The sequence below is a fragment of the Bufo gargarizans genome, chromosome 11, assembly GCF_014858855.1.
Source record: "Bufo gargarizans isolate SCDJY-AF-19 chromosome 11, ASM1485885v1, whole genome shotgun sequence".
In the NCBI taxonomy this organism is placed as follows: domain Eukaryota; kingdom Metazoa; phylum Chordata; class Amphibia; order Anura; family Bufonidae; genus Bufo; species Bufo gargarizans.
In genome coordinates this window covers 92024243-92041412 of record NC_058090.1, presented here as the reverse complement: position 1 = coordinate 92041412, position 17170 = coordinate 92024243, and the positions used below count along the sequence as shown (strand labels likewise).

The 17170-nt window shown below is 41.8% G+C and overlaps 1 protein-coding gene across 1 annotated transcript; it reads right to left on the bottom strand.

Annotated features, from left to right (window-relative positions):
* Positions 1–2564: 2564 nt before the first annotated feature.
* ANKRD34A (ankyrin repeat domain 34A) lies at positions 2565–16901 on the bottom strand. Its single transcript, XM_044271553.1, is given in 3 exon segments — positions 2565–4656; positions 4658–6071; positions 15869–16901. Coding segments are annotated over 2 exon segments (1626 nt in total). The 5' UTR covers positions 5975–6071; positions 15869–16901; the 3' UTR covers positions 2565–4347.
* Positions 16902–17170: the final 269 nt, after the last annotated feature.

The following is a 17170-nucleotide window of genomic DNA, read 5'->3' as shown; positions in this document are numbered from 1 at the left end:
TTCAAGTGCAGAAGCAGCCACATACCGCCAACCTAAGAGGTGCACGTAGCCCTCCTCCCCCATGTAGGGGGTATATATAATGATGTAATCTGATGAGTTATCCTCCGAGCCATAGGATGTCAGTGCAATTTATTGCAAGACGGACATGAGACAAGCATGACATTAATCTGACTCCTTGTGACAGCTCCTTAATCCAATAAAGGGGTGACTAAAATGAGTTACGAGAGACGCTCTGATGAGGCTGCCGTAATTTGGAAAATGGGGGGAGGTAGTGGCGTGGGCTAAAAGCCGAGGGTACGGAGCTTTTGGTAAAATGTTCTTAAGGCACAAAAATAAAATAATGGCGTAACTGGCGCAGCCCCCGAAGCCTATGAGATAAAATAGAGGCTTCATTAGAATAACTCTTCATTAAAGGGGTGGTCCAAGATGTTAAAGGGGTTGTTGCTAGGATATGCCACCAATGTCAGATAGATGCGGGGCCCACACCTACCTCCAGAATGGGACCCCTGAAGTGGGGCAAGAGCAGCCATGCATCATTCCTATGGGACTGACGAAAATAAGCGAATCGCTACAGTACGTCCGTCAGTCCCGTACAAGTGAATGGAGCAATGGCCGCGCTTGCGGAACTCCCATAGAAAGGAATGGAGAGCGCACACCAGGCATGTGCAGTGAGTTCTCCTTCACTTTTATGGGCCAGTTCTGGACATAGGTGCGTGTCCCACCTACCGATATGTCACCAATGTCTCCCCTTTAATATTGATGACCAATCCATAGGCTCCAACTCTTGGCATCCTTGCCAATCAACTATATGAAGAGACTGAGATGATCTGGTGAGACCTGCGGCCTCTTCATTATTTACTAAGCACAGCGCCATACATTCTATAGTGGCTGCCTGTGGTACTGCAGCTCTGTCTCAGTGAATGTTATGTGTAGTACCACGGACAGCCACTATAGAATGTACAGCACTGTGCCAAGTAATGAAGAGGATCAAGCTTCCCCATCAACAGTTAATCAGTCTGGGTGCCAGGTGTTGGACCCCCACCAATCTGATAGTGATGGCTTATGATAAAGGGGTTGTCCCATGAAAAATATTCTACAGTTTTCAAAGCAGCACCTGGATCTGAATACTTTTGTAATTGTATGTAATAAAACATTTAGTATAGTATAGTTATTTGATAAAATGTATTTGTATAGCGCCATCTGCTGTTTGCTTTTTTTCTAATTTGTCTGTCCACCACACTGAGGTGGACATACATGCTCAATTCTATCCCTCAACTGCCACCAGATGCAGAAGACAGAGCATGCCCTCTAAGAAAGGGCACACCTCCTGAGCTGTAAATAGGGATAGCTGCAGCAGAAAGGACACGCCCCTGAGCTACCAGCTCAAGCAGAGCAATAGGAGCAATGACTGGGGAGATCCATGTGAGGTACAGGGCTGGTTCTATGTCACGGTCTCTGTGGTGTGCACCGTGACACGGTTGTCGTGCATGCTGTTGCCAGCGGCAGTGATTGCAGCATGTAGGTGCCTCCTCCTTTCTCCTGGGGCCTTCCCTGTCTGGTGCTGGAGGGGTTAGCTGGTGGGGATTTAGGTGTGTCCTGGGTGTGGCCACAAGGTTTATATTACCTTCCTCCAGCCTTGCTGTGTGCTGGAGCTGTGCTCCTGTACGGCCTTTACTATCTGCTCAGTGCTTGAGGGCCCCCTTGTGGAACATACTGTCATGGTGGGGAGTGGGGGAAAACTCCCCACCGTAAAACGTGGGAAAACGGGGAAGCAGCTAGGCCTGGACACCGGGAAAAGGGAGCTGGTCACCTCCTAGAGCTTCCCTAATCCTCGCCCTGACTCCTAACCATATGAGCGGACCAAGATGGTAGGACAGCTCATACCCAGGAACCTCGGACCCTAAGTCGCCCTCATAATCCCTGGAATAGGTGCAGGGGAGAGATGACTTGTTCTTCCACAACACGGATGAACAGGAGTCTCACAGGCCTAGCAGCAAGGGAAGGGACAGACAGTGCACAGCTACTGCATTGGCAGGTAAGAGCCCAGAAACAACTCGCACTTACATGCCGCGGCAAACAATGACGACCAGAACCCCATGCAGGCAGGATGCATGGCGGCCCCCAGCAAAGCTACACACTGACTAGTGGTTCCCCCTTCTGGGGAACCCTGAGACCCCTTTCCTGAAGCACACCACACTGGGAACATGTCTAGCAAACGTTCTGGACTACAGACACCAACAGACCAGACATGTAACAACCACTAGACAAGACAACAACCACTCATACATAAACATCGTAAAACATATGAAAGGGTAGTGAGACAACGGCATGACAGAGATGACTTTGATGTTCCACAAGGTGGCCCTCAAGCACTGGGCAGATGGTAGAGGCCGGGCAGGAGCACAGCTCCAACACACAGCAAGGCTGGAGGATCACTGAACCAAGCCAATAGGCCCCAGGCAATATAAACCTCGTGGCCACACCCAGGACATACCTAAATCCCTACCAGCTAGATAATTAACCACTCCGGCACCAGACAGGGAAGGCCCCAGGAGAAAGGAGGAGGCACCTACATGCTGCAACCACAACAAGTTGCCACTGGCAAAAGCATGCACGGCAACCGTGTCACGACGCACACCACAGAGGCCATGACATTCTAGCTTTATAAAAAGGAGGTTGTCATGTCCTATATATTATGTCTGATTTTCATTTATCATGGGGTAACCCCTTTAAGCTATTTTTTTATTCTGCTACATTAAGAGGGTGTGCAAGTTTTTAAAAAATTTGACATGTCATAGTGACACGTCAGAAGTTTTGTTCGTTGTAGATCTGGGTGCTGAGACCTCCACCAATTATTAACATGAAGCACAGAAGCACTCAGCAGAGCGATGTGTCCCTTAGTTTCTGACCAGGTCTGTGCACCACTCGCTCTGCTCTCCAAGGAAAGCCAGTCAGAAACAAATGGGCACAGTGCTCATCTTATCATTTTTTTTTTAATTTCCTGTTTACCTTGATATTAGCATACTATGATTACAATAAAAGAAAGTGGAAAGTGTGAAACATCTTACAACCAGTGTCTACATTTTGGGAACAGTAATGGGCACGGAAATCAGGCCTGAGGACTCCTGTGATGAAAAGTGCCATACAGAACCAAAACAGTAGATATCATTGCTTTGAAATAGTTTTAGTCATACACATGTGCATCTATGTGTGCGTGTATATACATAAATATGTGTTTACACAACCACATCTGTGTGTCCCTAATCTCTATCATTCTAGATATAGCTATATAGATATATTTATATATTTCTATTAATACACAATTAGGCAGGGCAAAGTGCTGTAGGATGCTCTAAGATCTACTTATACTTTAAAAATATCTCCCGTTTTCTACAAAATAAAATGTGCCTTTCTCACATTCATATATAATTTGTTGTACATCTATTAGTCTTTTTATTTACTCTGTGTGTGCTTGATTGGTAATGTTTTCACCAGTCTAAAGCTCTTTTTGGGGAATTTGTAGCAAAAAATTCCTCTACGATACATTCAATTATCAGTATATTTACGAAGATACATTTTTTTGTAAGTGCTCTGGCCGACAAGCCTCTCAAACTCTGCTGACAATATACAAAATGCGTCACTGTATAATAAAAACAAGAAAAAAAGACAGTAAAACCTGCTACTCAGTTTGCCAGGAGATGGCGCTACAAGACAATGTTTGGATTTAAGGTAGAGCACCATCTGTTCAACACGTTCAAGTAGGTATCTCTAAGTCAACATCTTGACTGACCCTGTTTAAAACCCTGGAAATAATGAGAATTATTTAGTCTCATGACCATTTCATGTTCTATTTGTATTATTTACAATAGATGTTTTTTACATATTTTTTATATAAAACATACACTAAGAATTGATGATGCAAGCCATCTTAGTATTTTCAGAAGCCAAAAGTCACTGAAACGGTAGAGTTTGAGTTTATGATTTTTTTGCAGGTTTCCTTAACTCTAATTACACAAAAACAAGTTATTTGCTTATCCAATGGGATATGAACATTGTATTTTTATTTAAAGGACCCCTAGATGGTTAAATTTTAAAATGCTACATTTCAGAGATCTACCCCTATTTCGGCATGTGTATGCAAAAACCTCACAAAGCTCATGAGAACACAATCGATCAAATAAAAGGTGATCACAACGGAAGCGAATTTCTGTTCATTCCTTCTTCTTGTAGATATGATGATGAGCCACCAAAATGTTGTAAGGTCCTACAAAGCACGAGGAGATTTACATATTTACTTTTGATTTTCTTCATGTTAGAGCCATATTGGTTTTCCATGGTTAAGATTCTTTAATTATCAGATTCGTTTTGAGGAAAGAGATTCTGAAAACTGGTGAGTTGTCTGATTTGTTCTGTTTGCATAGAATGTCTCCTTATGAGTTTCTTCTTGGCTTTGGCGTCAAAGTGTTTGGGAGAACTTGGGGCCACAGGAATCAGTGTCTTCTGGCTGCCATGAACCGGTGAAGGAGCTTTGCCATTAGATCTGATGTCAGGAATCGGAGGGTTGAGGTTAACGTTCAGTGGTGGTAAGAATCCTGGTCTGGTGTGAGATATATGATCTAGAAGAAGTGTCCCAGATCCTCTCCTTTCCAGAAGACCATGGGGTTCTGCGACGGACAGTCATAGGAGAGACAGCGCTGGGAATACTCTCTAAAGATTCACGAGAGGAACTAGTAAAAAGCGTTAGAGGAGAAGCATTGTATTTTCGCCTTTCTAAAGACACACGTCCAGAGTCTGGAGAACCTGGAATAGAATCAGGGCAGAGGTGGGAATCTGATTCATAGTGGTCCATACGTGTCAATTTATGATGAGGAACTCCCCGTAAGTTTGCCCCAATGGTTGGAGCCAAGGTGGTAGTAGATGTTTCCTGAGCCTCAGGTGCTGTGTTGCGCCTTGACAGTGGCTGGTGTAGGTGGCTAAACTGGACTTTGTCAGCCCATGAAGAGTCTAGGCTTGAGGGATCCTCCTCAGATGACTGCTCTCCAGTCTTAAAACAAGATGAATCTTGACCCTCTATGCTGTGACGTCTAGACAGCAAAGGTCTCTTGGTAATGGACATGTTATTTATTTCTGTAATGATATTTTCTTCAGATGCTTCAATGGTAGGCTTCTCAGCAGGAGCTGCAAGATGAGATGCAGCCAAGACTGAAGGAGCAACTAAGCCCCAGGGCTCAGAGTTTAGCCTTTTTAGTTGCTTTTTGTTCACCATCCTTCCTTTAGTAGGTATGTGATCGGAGGTTTTAATCTCTAGTTTGCTGGATGTAGGGCACGTCAGCCTGGTACCCATATTGAAGTTAAATACATCCCGGGCTTCTTCTTTCTCACTTGCTGGGGAAAGAGTTGTTTTTAAGTCAATGTCAGAGGGAGACATACATACTGATGGAGATTGCTTTTCATCAATTCCTGGTGAGGGGGGAGAGTTGAGATACTGCTTTGTCTTTTTGGTCCCAGAAGGAGAAGTGTCAGTGGTTATGATGATTACCTCTTTGCCTTTAGCTTTACAAGCATCCAAGAGGACCCTTAGGGTTTCTCGGTCACCTTTATTAAGGGCATACATAAGAGCAGATGTGCCTGAGTAGTCTTTCATACTGGGGTCTGAACCATGTTCCAACAAAACAGAGACCACGCTGGCTCCAGTCAAGTTGTAGCAAGCGTGCATTAAAGCCGTTTTACCCATCTTGTCAGGCATGTTTGGGTCAGCCCCGTTTTCCAGAAGGTATTTTACCATTCTGGACTTATTTTGGGGGTCATCGTATTTGGCTAAGCAGGCTGCCATCAAAGGTGTTTCACCTTGGGCATTGCCTTCATTGATGTAAGCACCTCCCTCCAGCAAAAGGCGCGTTAGTCTAAATTTCCCCTGCCACACCGCCTTTAGCAAGGCACTGCCCTCTGTATGCAACATTGTAGAGTCTCTCATTGGTATTGTGGTCCAGGAACAGATGGACTATCCGCTAAGCTAAGAAACGAGTGTTATACTTGACTGAAACCGCACATTCCACAAGCAGGTTTTTTTCCTGAAAAAAAAAAAAAATTATGAAAAAGCTATTATTTTGTTATGTCATGCTAAGCCATTAATACGTAAGAGGATAATGTAGTATTGCTGAGACATTTGGGTGGAGAAATGGCAAACGAAGAACAATATGGATAAATATAAGGTCATGCACTTGGGCCAAGGAAGCAAATTGTACACTGGGCAAGACTGCCACTGAAAAACACTTGAGGATATTGGTGGACAGTAAACTTAAATTTAGCAACCATTGTCAGGCAGCTGCTGCCAAGTCAAATTAGGTCTAGAGGAAAGAAAGTTCTACCATTATCATAAATGGGCCTTCTTTACCATTGTAGCAGTAAGACTATAGAGATCTCCACCACAAGATGTTGTGATGGTTGATTCATTGTATATGTTCGAGGCCTAGATGTGTTTCTTGTACATAAAAATATTAGAAGTTATGGGTTCTGGATTTCTGTAGAAGGGTTGTTGATCAAGGGATTTGTTCTAATCTCGACATTCAGAGCCAGGAAATAATTCTTCCTCTAAAATTAGGTATTTGGAGACAGCCTCATGGGGGTTTTGCCTTCTGGATCAACATGGTAAGATTATAGATTGAATCTGATGGACCTGTATCTGTTTTCAACATTAATTATGTCAATATTGTTTATATAGTTTGTCATATGGGAAATTTGCTTTGTGCCCTCCACAATAGTATAAAGCAAACAGGAAGGGGTACAACATCTCCCAAATCTAAAGTCTGATCTTACACCACTTTCCTGACCAATTGCAGGGTTTAAGAGTGGGAGAAGTAGAGAGTTGTAAGACTGGGAGACCATGTATTGTATGTCTCATCGTATAACACAAGCACTTCTACGTGACTTTCCACTGTGAGGTTCTCAGCGTAGGATGGAGGACTTGTGGTATTGGTATATTAGAAGGTCCACATCCCAATTGCTGTCCATGGGGCAGCTTTTCTTATACATGTCTTTAAAAGACAGCTTCATTTTTACTATAGTCTAAAATGCTGCCTCCAGGGATCAGCCATACTTTTTGACCAATTTTGAAGACAGGTTTCCTCTCTGAGGTTGTGGTCTTGGTATACTATACCTCAAGAGGAGTATTCTATGTTGATAACTATTGTGATGGGCTATGCAAAAATGGGACCCAAAACCATTCCTTACACATTAGAGCCTTATGTTTCTCATGTGTAGAGCCAGTAGAAAATGTCCCCCACCCACACCCTCCTGCCCCCAGCCTCTTAGTCCTCCAAAGGTCTTCCTTTGACTTCAGTTAAACTTACCATCAGTTCATTTGAATAATTGCAAATGGAGAAAATTAGGTTTTCATGTGTTGTTTGCAAAGAGCCCCTGACTCTAGGCAGCCCATAAGAACAGACTTACCAAATTATGAATCGACCCTGATTCTTATATAATAAACTACCATACACAATTAATATGAAACTATACCTCTACATATGTTAATACAGTGCAATAAGGGAAGAGAATTTGGGCCACCTGAATGTCCAAACTGTCAGAGCCCAGGAGAGATGCAATAAACATGCCCAGATCTGTAAAGTGATTTTGTTCTCCAGAGGACACAAGGCCAGTTCTAGTAATTGAATAGACTCAGTATAATTGATTGGTGAAATCCATAAAGGAAATTTGCATGTTTCATTTCAGTTTACAATTGTTCTGTGTCTACAGAACAGGAAGTACTGGAAGACTAACATTAAATTACGTCCATTGGAAGATGTTACTTACAACAGACATCTTCGTCTTGTTGTGATTATACAGAGGCTGAAGCAGAACCAAGTCTGTTAGCTTGACTATGTTTGTTTCCTTTAGTCATAGATTATTTATTGCAAATTACTGATGCCAGCCACGGATAACTCACTAGAGTCCAGTGATGGCAAACCTCCAGCAATCCAGCTGTGAAGAAACTACGACTCTCAGCATGCTCCATTCATTTCTATAGTGTTCTGAGAACAGCCAAGGAAGTATACATCTTGGGGGTTGTAGTTTGACCACAGCTGGAGTCCCGGAGGTTAGCCATCAAAGCACTAGACTCTCTAGATGTTTGAGGAGGAAAAATTGACGGTGCCTCTTAGCAGATCGATGATGGTTTCTGTATGCAAGACCGATATTGTTCTAATTTGTGGCTAATCATGGTGACAGGACTGTCCAAGCCTACAAAATTATGGATAATTTTAGAGGAACTCATCACTTGTATTTGTGAAGGATCATATGGGATTACTAAGCTAGAAAACTCAGTTAAGGACCAATACTTTGGGTGCCTTTAGTCTACCCAAAAATATACGAGCAAGATATACTGGAATGGTGGTTAAGTCGGAAAGGCAGAGTTTGAGGTTCTCTACATAGGTGAAGAACCTCCAATCTACTTCTCTGTAAGGACTCTTATCATTTCAGTTTCTTCTAGCTATCATCTGGGCTGAGAGACCTCGGGTCTTTCTGCTAAAAACGTATGCAGCAGGGTTAAGGACGGTGAATTAAGGTGGAGGTCATGAAAAGGGCCCTACAATCCTCATTGTGTTACCCACAGTACAACTTATTCAGGAATCACTGAACCCCAGTGGTGGATTAAAAATAGTCTGGGCTATTGGGTTAGAAAGGTCATGGCACCTTTACAACTTTCTATAGTCATGATAAAGTATAGCTAGGTTAAACAGTTGTCTGACCACATTTGTAAAAACATCAGAATGATGTAAAATAAGTAATAATCACCTTACCGATCCCCGTCACTCCTGTTCAGATGCCTCCCCATTTCCCCACCATCTCTGTACTTCCTCTCAACATGAACACGTGACACTGCAGCTCAGAGGCCTGTAATGGTTGCAGCGTTCACATGTCTGTGTCAAGAAAGACCAGACTGTAGAGGCCGGTAGGAAAGCAGGAAACATTGAAACAGGACTTGCTCCCTGGGTTCCATGGAGTTTTTTTAAATATAAATATCACATGGATGGACAACCCCTTTAACGTATTGTTAAATAAAGGCTATGTGTTTTAATGAATGTTGCTTGAGAAGCTATGGTCCCTCTCTGGACATAGGACCCTTGGGTATGCTCCAGAAGCTTGAATAGTAAGTCCAACCCTGCTCTGCCGTTTTCTATCATAACAGATGGGAGGATGGCATGAACTGGCAACAGGTGGTTGGTCCATCCATGAGAATTAGGCTACAGTACCCTGCACCACCGCTACTAAGTACATGATGTGCAGGTAGATAGCACCACGTAATCAATGAAGAGGCCCCAGAGCTTCTTCAAGCTGCTGACTGGTAGGGTGCCGACGTGTGTCAGACCTGCTCCAATCTGATATTGGTGGACTGTCTTGAGTAGGAGAAAAATTTTGCTTTTAAGTCATCCTGAGAAGGTAGATTGACAGTGCTTCTGAGAACATGGACTATATGTGATCAGTAGGGTGCTAATCGAATACTGATGACCTATCCTGGGAATACGCCATCAATGGTAAAATCCTATTTAATCAGTACATTCTTACCTCCTGTTGCTGCTGTATAAATAATGGAGACGTTTTTTTTCCAAAAAGTTGCATTTAACAAAATGACTCGAAAACCTTCATTATTTTCAAGCCTTGTGTTATAAGATTCACACATTTCAAGCGCCAGATACCAGAGTCACGAGTTGTTTGGTTCCTTGTGTCTCGATAACTGAAATGATGTAACTGTAGGATCGGTTCCAAAAAATAAGATTCTAATGATTAAAAGCAGCCAGAGTGGGGCACGGTGCAGAAAATCTCAGCATTATTCTCAAGCTGTGTCTTCATAAAAGAAGTAACCGATTCAGCAATTGCACAAGCCATTGTCTAAAATCAAATAAAGTGGTCACACCAACGAGAGGAATTGGTCACATCAATGGGGGATTGGGCAATCAGACATTACCTAATCACACGTTACCCTACAAGTGGATGGTACAGTTCAAATTATGATCAGTCTATAAGACCCAACTGCAAAGCCTTGGCATTTTGCCACTTCACTTTGGCCAGTAATACAAGGACTCTATAAGGCATCAACCAGCTAAAGCTCCATGAGCTCCAGATATCAGATCATTTAAGATGTTAAAGCTTCGAAGGCTCTTCCAGTTGGTCAAAATGAGAATGTAGAAGAGGTAAAGAAACAAATCAGCACAGTTTATACAGGCAACATGCCATGGACTTTTAGGGGCAATGTGGCCACTCGCAGGGGTACTATGGCTGACACGGTTATGGAGGCAATAAAAATTTGAAGAATTTTCCACAGAACACTTTTTCAGAGATCATCATGTATTGAACCTATTTTGACCATATTGCAAAATTTTGGAAAACATGCAGCCCTGTTCTTGAGGTGGCCCAGAAAATGGGGCCTAACAGTAGACTCCCAAATAAAGATCACAGTGGCCTTGTTATTTTACTAGTCCTGACAGTCAGTAGTGATATAGTCAATATGGAACCCATTGCTTTTTTTTTTATCTCTGCCACCAAGGCTAGTTGGAACCAGTTTTTTCTCAAGTGCTGCTCTTCTCTATAGTGCCTCCTCAGGCAAAACAAGGCATTACAAGGAATCCATGGACATTATTTTATTGCTTTTAATGCATACCAGATGTCCTACAGAGACCAAAACCTCTGCTTGGTGGGGCCTTCATAACTTTAGCTAATATAGAAGACACCTTCTTTAGGACAACATGCTGGCCCAGAGCATATATTATATAAAAAAGACCATACCTTTAAGTTTGATGGTGCTAGCAATGGAAAAGACTATCAGATAGTAAAGGAGGGAGTCTGATTTTGTAGATATTGCCGGTATGCTGATAGTAAGGATTTTCAATAGCACCAGTCCAGATAGCTATCTCCCTAGTACAGAAAATCACTGTGATGCCATAGAAGCTACAATATTCTGCAATATATTGACAAGTGAGAGATTATTTCAAAAATTAAAGAGATCAATTACCAGAGGCGCATAGCTATTGTTTCCCTGAAATATGTAAATCCATGCAATATATCCTATTGATCCTGAGAGGATCAATACAATCTGTTTTCCGCAATATTTGCCCTAATTTGAACAAGCCACAATGGCTAATGCATGCTAAATTATATAATAATTACCTTTCTCCTTCCTTCCTACCCTCGGAGGGTATTTTCAGAGAGACAAGTTATGCATCACTGCCCCTAAATTCTTCTGATTTATCCGCCTCGTGGAATGACAAATTGGCAGCATGTCAGATGACCAGAGCTGTACTATAATATTGGTTCTTTTGAGGTAGTGATTCTCCTTGGGGAGATCCAGATGGTGGTGAGTCTTAAGGGCAATGATCCCTGGGTAACAAGTATGCAAATTAGCTCTACTGCAGAAGAAAGAAAACTCTCTCTCCAGTGCCACTCAATGTCCTACCGAACCAGGGGTGTAGTTAAAACTCACGGGCCCTGGTGCAAGAGTTCAGCTTGGGCCCCCATTCCCTTAGTGCTTGTTGGCAAGGGGCAGGGGAGCACATAGCCTTCCTGCTGCCAGAGGCAAGGGCACCCCCTCATGCCAAATTTTTGACCTAACCCCTTCCCTCCAGCCAGAGGTGTAAATTAACCAGCATGCACTTTCTATAATGCCAGTGTCTTATGTGGCACAAGGGTTTTTGGGCCCCCTCAGGCTCCTGGGCCCGGTAGCGACTGCTACCTCTGCACCCCCTATCAAGAGCCTCAAAACATGCCTAGTGATTTTTTTGTCAAACTAGGGTCTTCTCCAAAAGGACATACTTCCTTGCATAGTCCTGAAGGCCACCTCAGTATCTTGAATAGAAGAACACAGCAGTGCTTCACATTCTGAGGCTTCCTTTCTTTCAATTTGGCTTTTCAGTTTTAAGAATTTCTTGGACTACTCTTTGACATCATACATACATTTGTGGACCACTATAAAACTCAACCACCATGTGGCTCTCCCATTGGTGGTTGGGGAAAAAATGGAACATTGGGATTCCTCCCCAACACCGAGAACCCGATTACTGGAGATCAATATCATCCAAGAACATTCATAATATAGAAGAAAGCATGTGACTGCTATGGGGCTCATGGAAACAGGAGGTCCAGACAGGTTGACTTTGTTTTAATTGGTGTTGACAACCTGTGCAGGGATATCCTTTCCGTCAAATCATGAAAGGAGATAGGGGCAAACACGAAGTCCTTCTGTCTCAGGTGGGCTAGGAGTGTAGTAATGTGATCCAGCTTTAATCCCTGTTTTCTGGGATTTTCATATTGACGGCCTATCCTCAGGATAGGTCATCAATATGAGATTGGTGGGGATCCAACTCCCAGTACCCCTAGCTGTTTAAGGCAGTCATGGAACTCCCCGACATTCTGGTGAGCACCATGGCCTCCTCCAAGCTTGTCAAGCACAGCACCGTCCAGTGGATAGCAGTTGTGCCGAGCTGCGCGTAGGCCATGTGATCGAGAAGGAGGCCTACGAGCTCACATATCGCCTTGCCTCTCCATACAACTAATCAGCAGAGGTTCCGTGAGTCGGACCCCATCTGATCTCATTTTGATAACTTATCCTGAGGATAGGCCATCAATAGGAAAATCCTGGAAAACCCATTTAATCTTTGCTACAGGGCCCCCGCTCTCAGTAGTCAAAAAGGTTTGATATATGGGATGGTAGCTTTACATAGACATGCATAGTCAAGCGTCACAAAAATATGAATATTGGTCCATGCTCATGGCAATATTATAGGGGCATAATATGCCTCCTAATGAATGCTATGGGACCATATGGTGGCACACAGATTTTTTTCTTCTCACGGATTTATTGTAGTATGTTTCATTGCATACTATAAATTACATACATTTCCCCCCTAGAAGCAATGCAAAGTACCGTACTGCAGCTCATGGAGTTGTTTCTGGACTCGTAGGGCTTCATATGGCACCATACAGTGATGCTCAGATCTAGATTACAGGGGGTGTTTCTATAGGGGGTGCAGAGGTAACAGTTGGGCCTAGATCATGATATCTAAGGAGACCAAAATGCTGCTCTGCCAGAAGATGCCGGTATTATAAATAGCCAGTGGCGGACTTTAGCACCGCTTGACACGTGAGGGCTCCCTGCTGGCCACAAGAGATTGGCTGAAAAAAAGGACAACCAAAGGGTCAGCTGCACGGGGGCCCACGGGAAGAAAAGCCTTTCCAGGCTCTACAGCAGAAGTGCCCAGGTTGCATTGATAAACTGAGAGTGGGACTTAGCGCCCTGACAGGGGTGGAGCTTAGCACTTCAACAGGGTGGAACTTAGTGGCGCAATGCACGCCCCCAAACCTAACTTTCCTTGGGGTCCCAGGAATGCCAAATCCACACAGCACATGGTAGGTGGGGTAATCTGTTATAGATTTTTCATCTGGCCCCAGGAACTTAAAGGGGTTTTCCAGGATTTTGATATATATTTTAATATCGAAGTACTGGAGAACCTCTCTAACTTTACATAATTTGCCGATTTAGGTGCAGGAATGTTCCAATTAACCAGTGTGGGGTTTTTGTGGTCTGTTAATGGACAGTTAGCTCTTTAGAGGCATAACTTGAAAAACTTGGGCCCTACACAAACGCTATATAAGGGCCCCAAACTATTACCTGCCCTTAGTGTCCACTTTAGCGGCACCCATCAGTCATCAAAGTTCAAAGCCCATATCCAACTCCTAAGATTACACCTTTGGTTTTGTTTCTGACATGTCGGACAATTGTATATTGCCCCCAGCCCTGCTGGTCATTATGGGAGCATTTCTAATAATACCAGGAATGGAATTGCTATTTATGCAGTACCCCAGTATATTCCTTAAAACAGTCGTAAAGATGGCGCTTCACTTGTTTCATAGAAGACCAGACCCTTTGATAGTAACCTTGCTCCTGCAGTGCCCCACCAGCCCACGCCGGCAATCAAACTCAATCATTTTCCATTATAGTCGATGGTAAATGATTGCTTTTGATTACACATCAGCTCATTCCCTTTTTTTTTCTAATATATCTATTTTATGAGTTCAAAGCTCTATGCGCTCGTCATGCTGCCGCTCACTGTGCAAGGGGGTGTTTTGATATTGCTATCGCTTACAAAGAACAGGAGTGTAACCACTCAAACGCCATCATATTACCAATTCAAATCCTTCTTTATAGCATTGTGTTATGCAAATCCTAGGGTCGTTTTTTTTTTTTCCTGCACACGTTCAGAGCTCAGGCCAGGAAAGTGAACAAGGCCGTTATCAATGAATAATTATTCATTAGGATTATTATCTGCTTATTATTTATTACTAGGAGTAATTGAAAATTACGACCCATCTGCACCTCAAATCCCAGTGAGTTTTTTTTTTTCCCCCCTAGGGGGTTATATATTTTTAGCAACATTCCAGTATTATCAGTTCTTTCTTACTCTGCAATATGCTGCAGCGCATGGAGATCTTAGCAAATAAACACAAGGGGTGGGCTGGTAGAGTTAATTAGCGTACATGGGTAATTATGCATCCAAACGAGGCCTGTCCGTCTCCCCTGTTACACGTTAATATCTCATTAGTTATATTACCCAAAAAAGCTGATAATAAGTCCAGGAATACAGTTTTGCATTAAATAAATAACAATAAGATAATAAATTAACAAAATATAATAATAATACTTATTATATTATATAAAATGTATAAAATACATTAAAAAATAAACAAAAATATAAAAATAATTATAAATATTTTAAATAAATATTATAATATATAATATATATTAGAAACATTATAAATAAAAATATTAAAACAAATATTTAAATAAAAACAATAAATAAAATAAAGACAAAAACATTTTAAAGACATATAAAAAAATAAATGAACTAAAAATTATTAAAAAATAAAATAAAATAGTAATATTAAAATAATAAATATTTCTAAAAATAAATTAAAGTAGAAACATTTAAATAATAAATAATAAATATTAATAATATTAATAAATGCATATATAATAATAAAAAAAAGATTTTAAAGAAAAAAATATTAAATATTAAAATAATAAAACATTTAAAATATTACAGTAATAATTATTATTGAAAATATATATAATTATTTTATTGTTTGTTTCGTAGGTATATGTTAAAAAAGAAAATTCTAATTTTTTTTTCCACATTTTTTAGACAAGAGAATGCTTACTGTGGCACCTTGAAATGGCGCTAATTAAAATAACTAAAATCTCCTCCTCTTTACAACTTGTAAAAAATAAGATATACTGTCCCTGGGGCAAGTATAAGCTAGTTGTAAAAATCCTAGTTGCCTCAACGCATTGTAACCAGGTCTTCATGGCCTTTGCCGATTAACCCATTTTGAGCGATTTCTGAACCGCCTTTTCATGAGTCTAAAAATAAACAGGGTGGCGCCACAGATATTTCTTTTCTTCATCTCCCCCTATTCTATGATTCCATATTTGAGTCTCACCCATCTCCCCGTCCAGATCTTACAGCCAAATGCTCTCTAATGGATGGGGGAATCTAAAAAGAAATAATTAAATTAAATAAAAAATACAAAAATAAAATAAAAATACAAAATATAAAAAAGCACAAAAATATATAAACAAATAAATACAACTGAAATAAAATGAAGAAAAAAAATGTGAATATTCTAAAAATAAATCATGGTTAATACATAAGACCTCACTGATGGAATGCAATAGAAGCAAAGGGATTTTTTAGACAATAGTAAGCAATGCCTCCCCCCCCCCCTTCCCCTCCAGTACCAGTCCCAGCATCTGTGCCCGGAATTACGTTGGCATGCATCCCTGCAAACACGCATAGATGGTTACATAGGGTTAGTGGCTCACCTGGTAAGCTTCTCTCCCTGCTAGATCAAAGCTTGCATGGAACACAGCTTCGCCCCATACACCATCTCCTTTGGCTTGAAGGATCCTTGTATATTCCCACTGTAAATTCATGTCTGGAAAGGAGAAAGAATAGACTTCCCTTTGTAGGGGAATGGATAGGGTAAAAAAAAATTCAGCTATTTTTAATGCAAAAAAAAAAAAAGGGATAAATCTATGTATTGCTTTAAAGAAATGGGGTGTATGGATGTGTGACAGAATAATCCTATGTCCCCCCCCTGTTGCAGGCTGCATGCGATCTGGTGCCTGCAAGTCACTGTCACAGAATGAACAGCCCTGAGAGACCCACGGAGGCTATTTTTAGCTCCTTTCCCATAGAGCAGAAGTAGATATTCCATTAAAATACACTGAGGCATAACACTGCACCACTATCCAGAGTCCAGGGCTCCCGCATCCTCCAACCCTGCTCTGCCTCTTATGCAGGATGCTGGTTCCGGGCACAGTTCTGCACATTAACTCCTTGGCTGCACATCCTTGCAGAGAGATCTAGGAGCAATCTGATGACATGCGATCTGGAGTGGAGGAAAAGGATAAAAAAATAAAATAAAATCTGAGAACGGAAACATTTTTGCATTAATAGCGTATTCCAGCGTGCATTTTTTTTTTCTCTCTAAAAACAGCGGTCCATGGGTTACGCCTGGTATTGCAGTTTAGCCGCAATCACTTCATAGAGACCGAGCTGCAATACGAGGTGCAACCCATGGACCGGTGGGGCGCTGTTCTTTTTGCTGATGCACACTGGATGCGCACACAACCGGTGGACAGGTGGGGCGCTGTTCTTGGAAGAAAGCAGCCACGTTTTTCCAACCTTTTATGCTTTTTTTGCCCTAAAAATTCTATATTGATTAAGTTAGAATGTAAGCTCTTGTGACGAGGTTGTTCGCTTGTACTTTTTGGATTCTTTTGTTATCTGATCACCCTCGAGGGTGTAATATTTGCCTAAGGCCTAGTTCACACAAACGTTTTTTTGCAAGTGTACGGGCCGTTTCTTTGTGTTCCGTATATGGTCCGTATACGGAACCATTAATTTCAATGGTTCCGCAAAAAACCGGAATGTACTCCGTATGCATTCCGTTCCGTTGAAAGATAGAACATGTCCTCTTATTGCCCGCAAATCACATTCCGTGGCTCCATTCAAGTCAATGGGTCCGCAAAAAAAATGGAACACATACGGAAATGCATCCGTATGTCTTCCGTTTCTGTTCCGTTTTTTCTGAACCATCTATTGAAAATGTTATGGCCAGC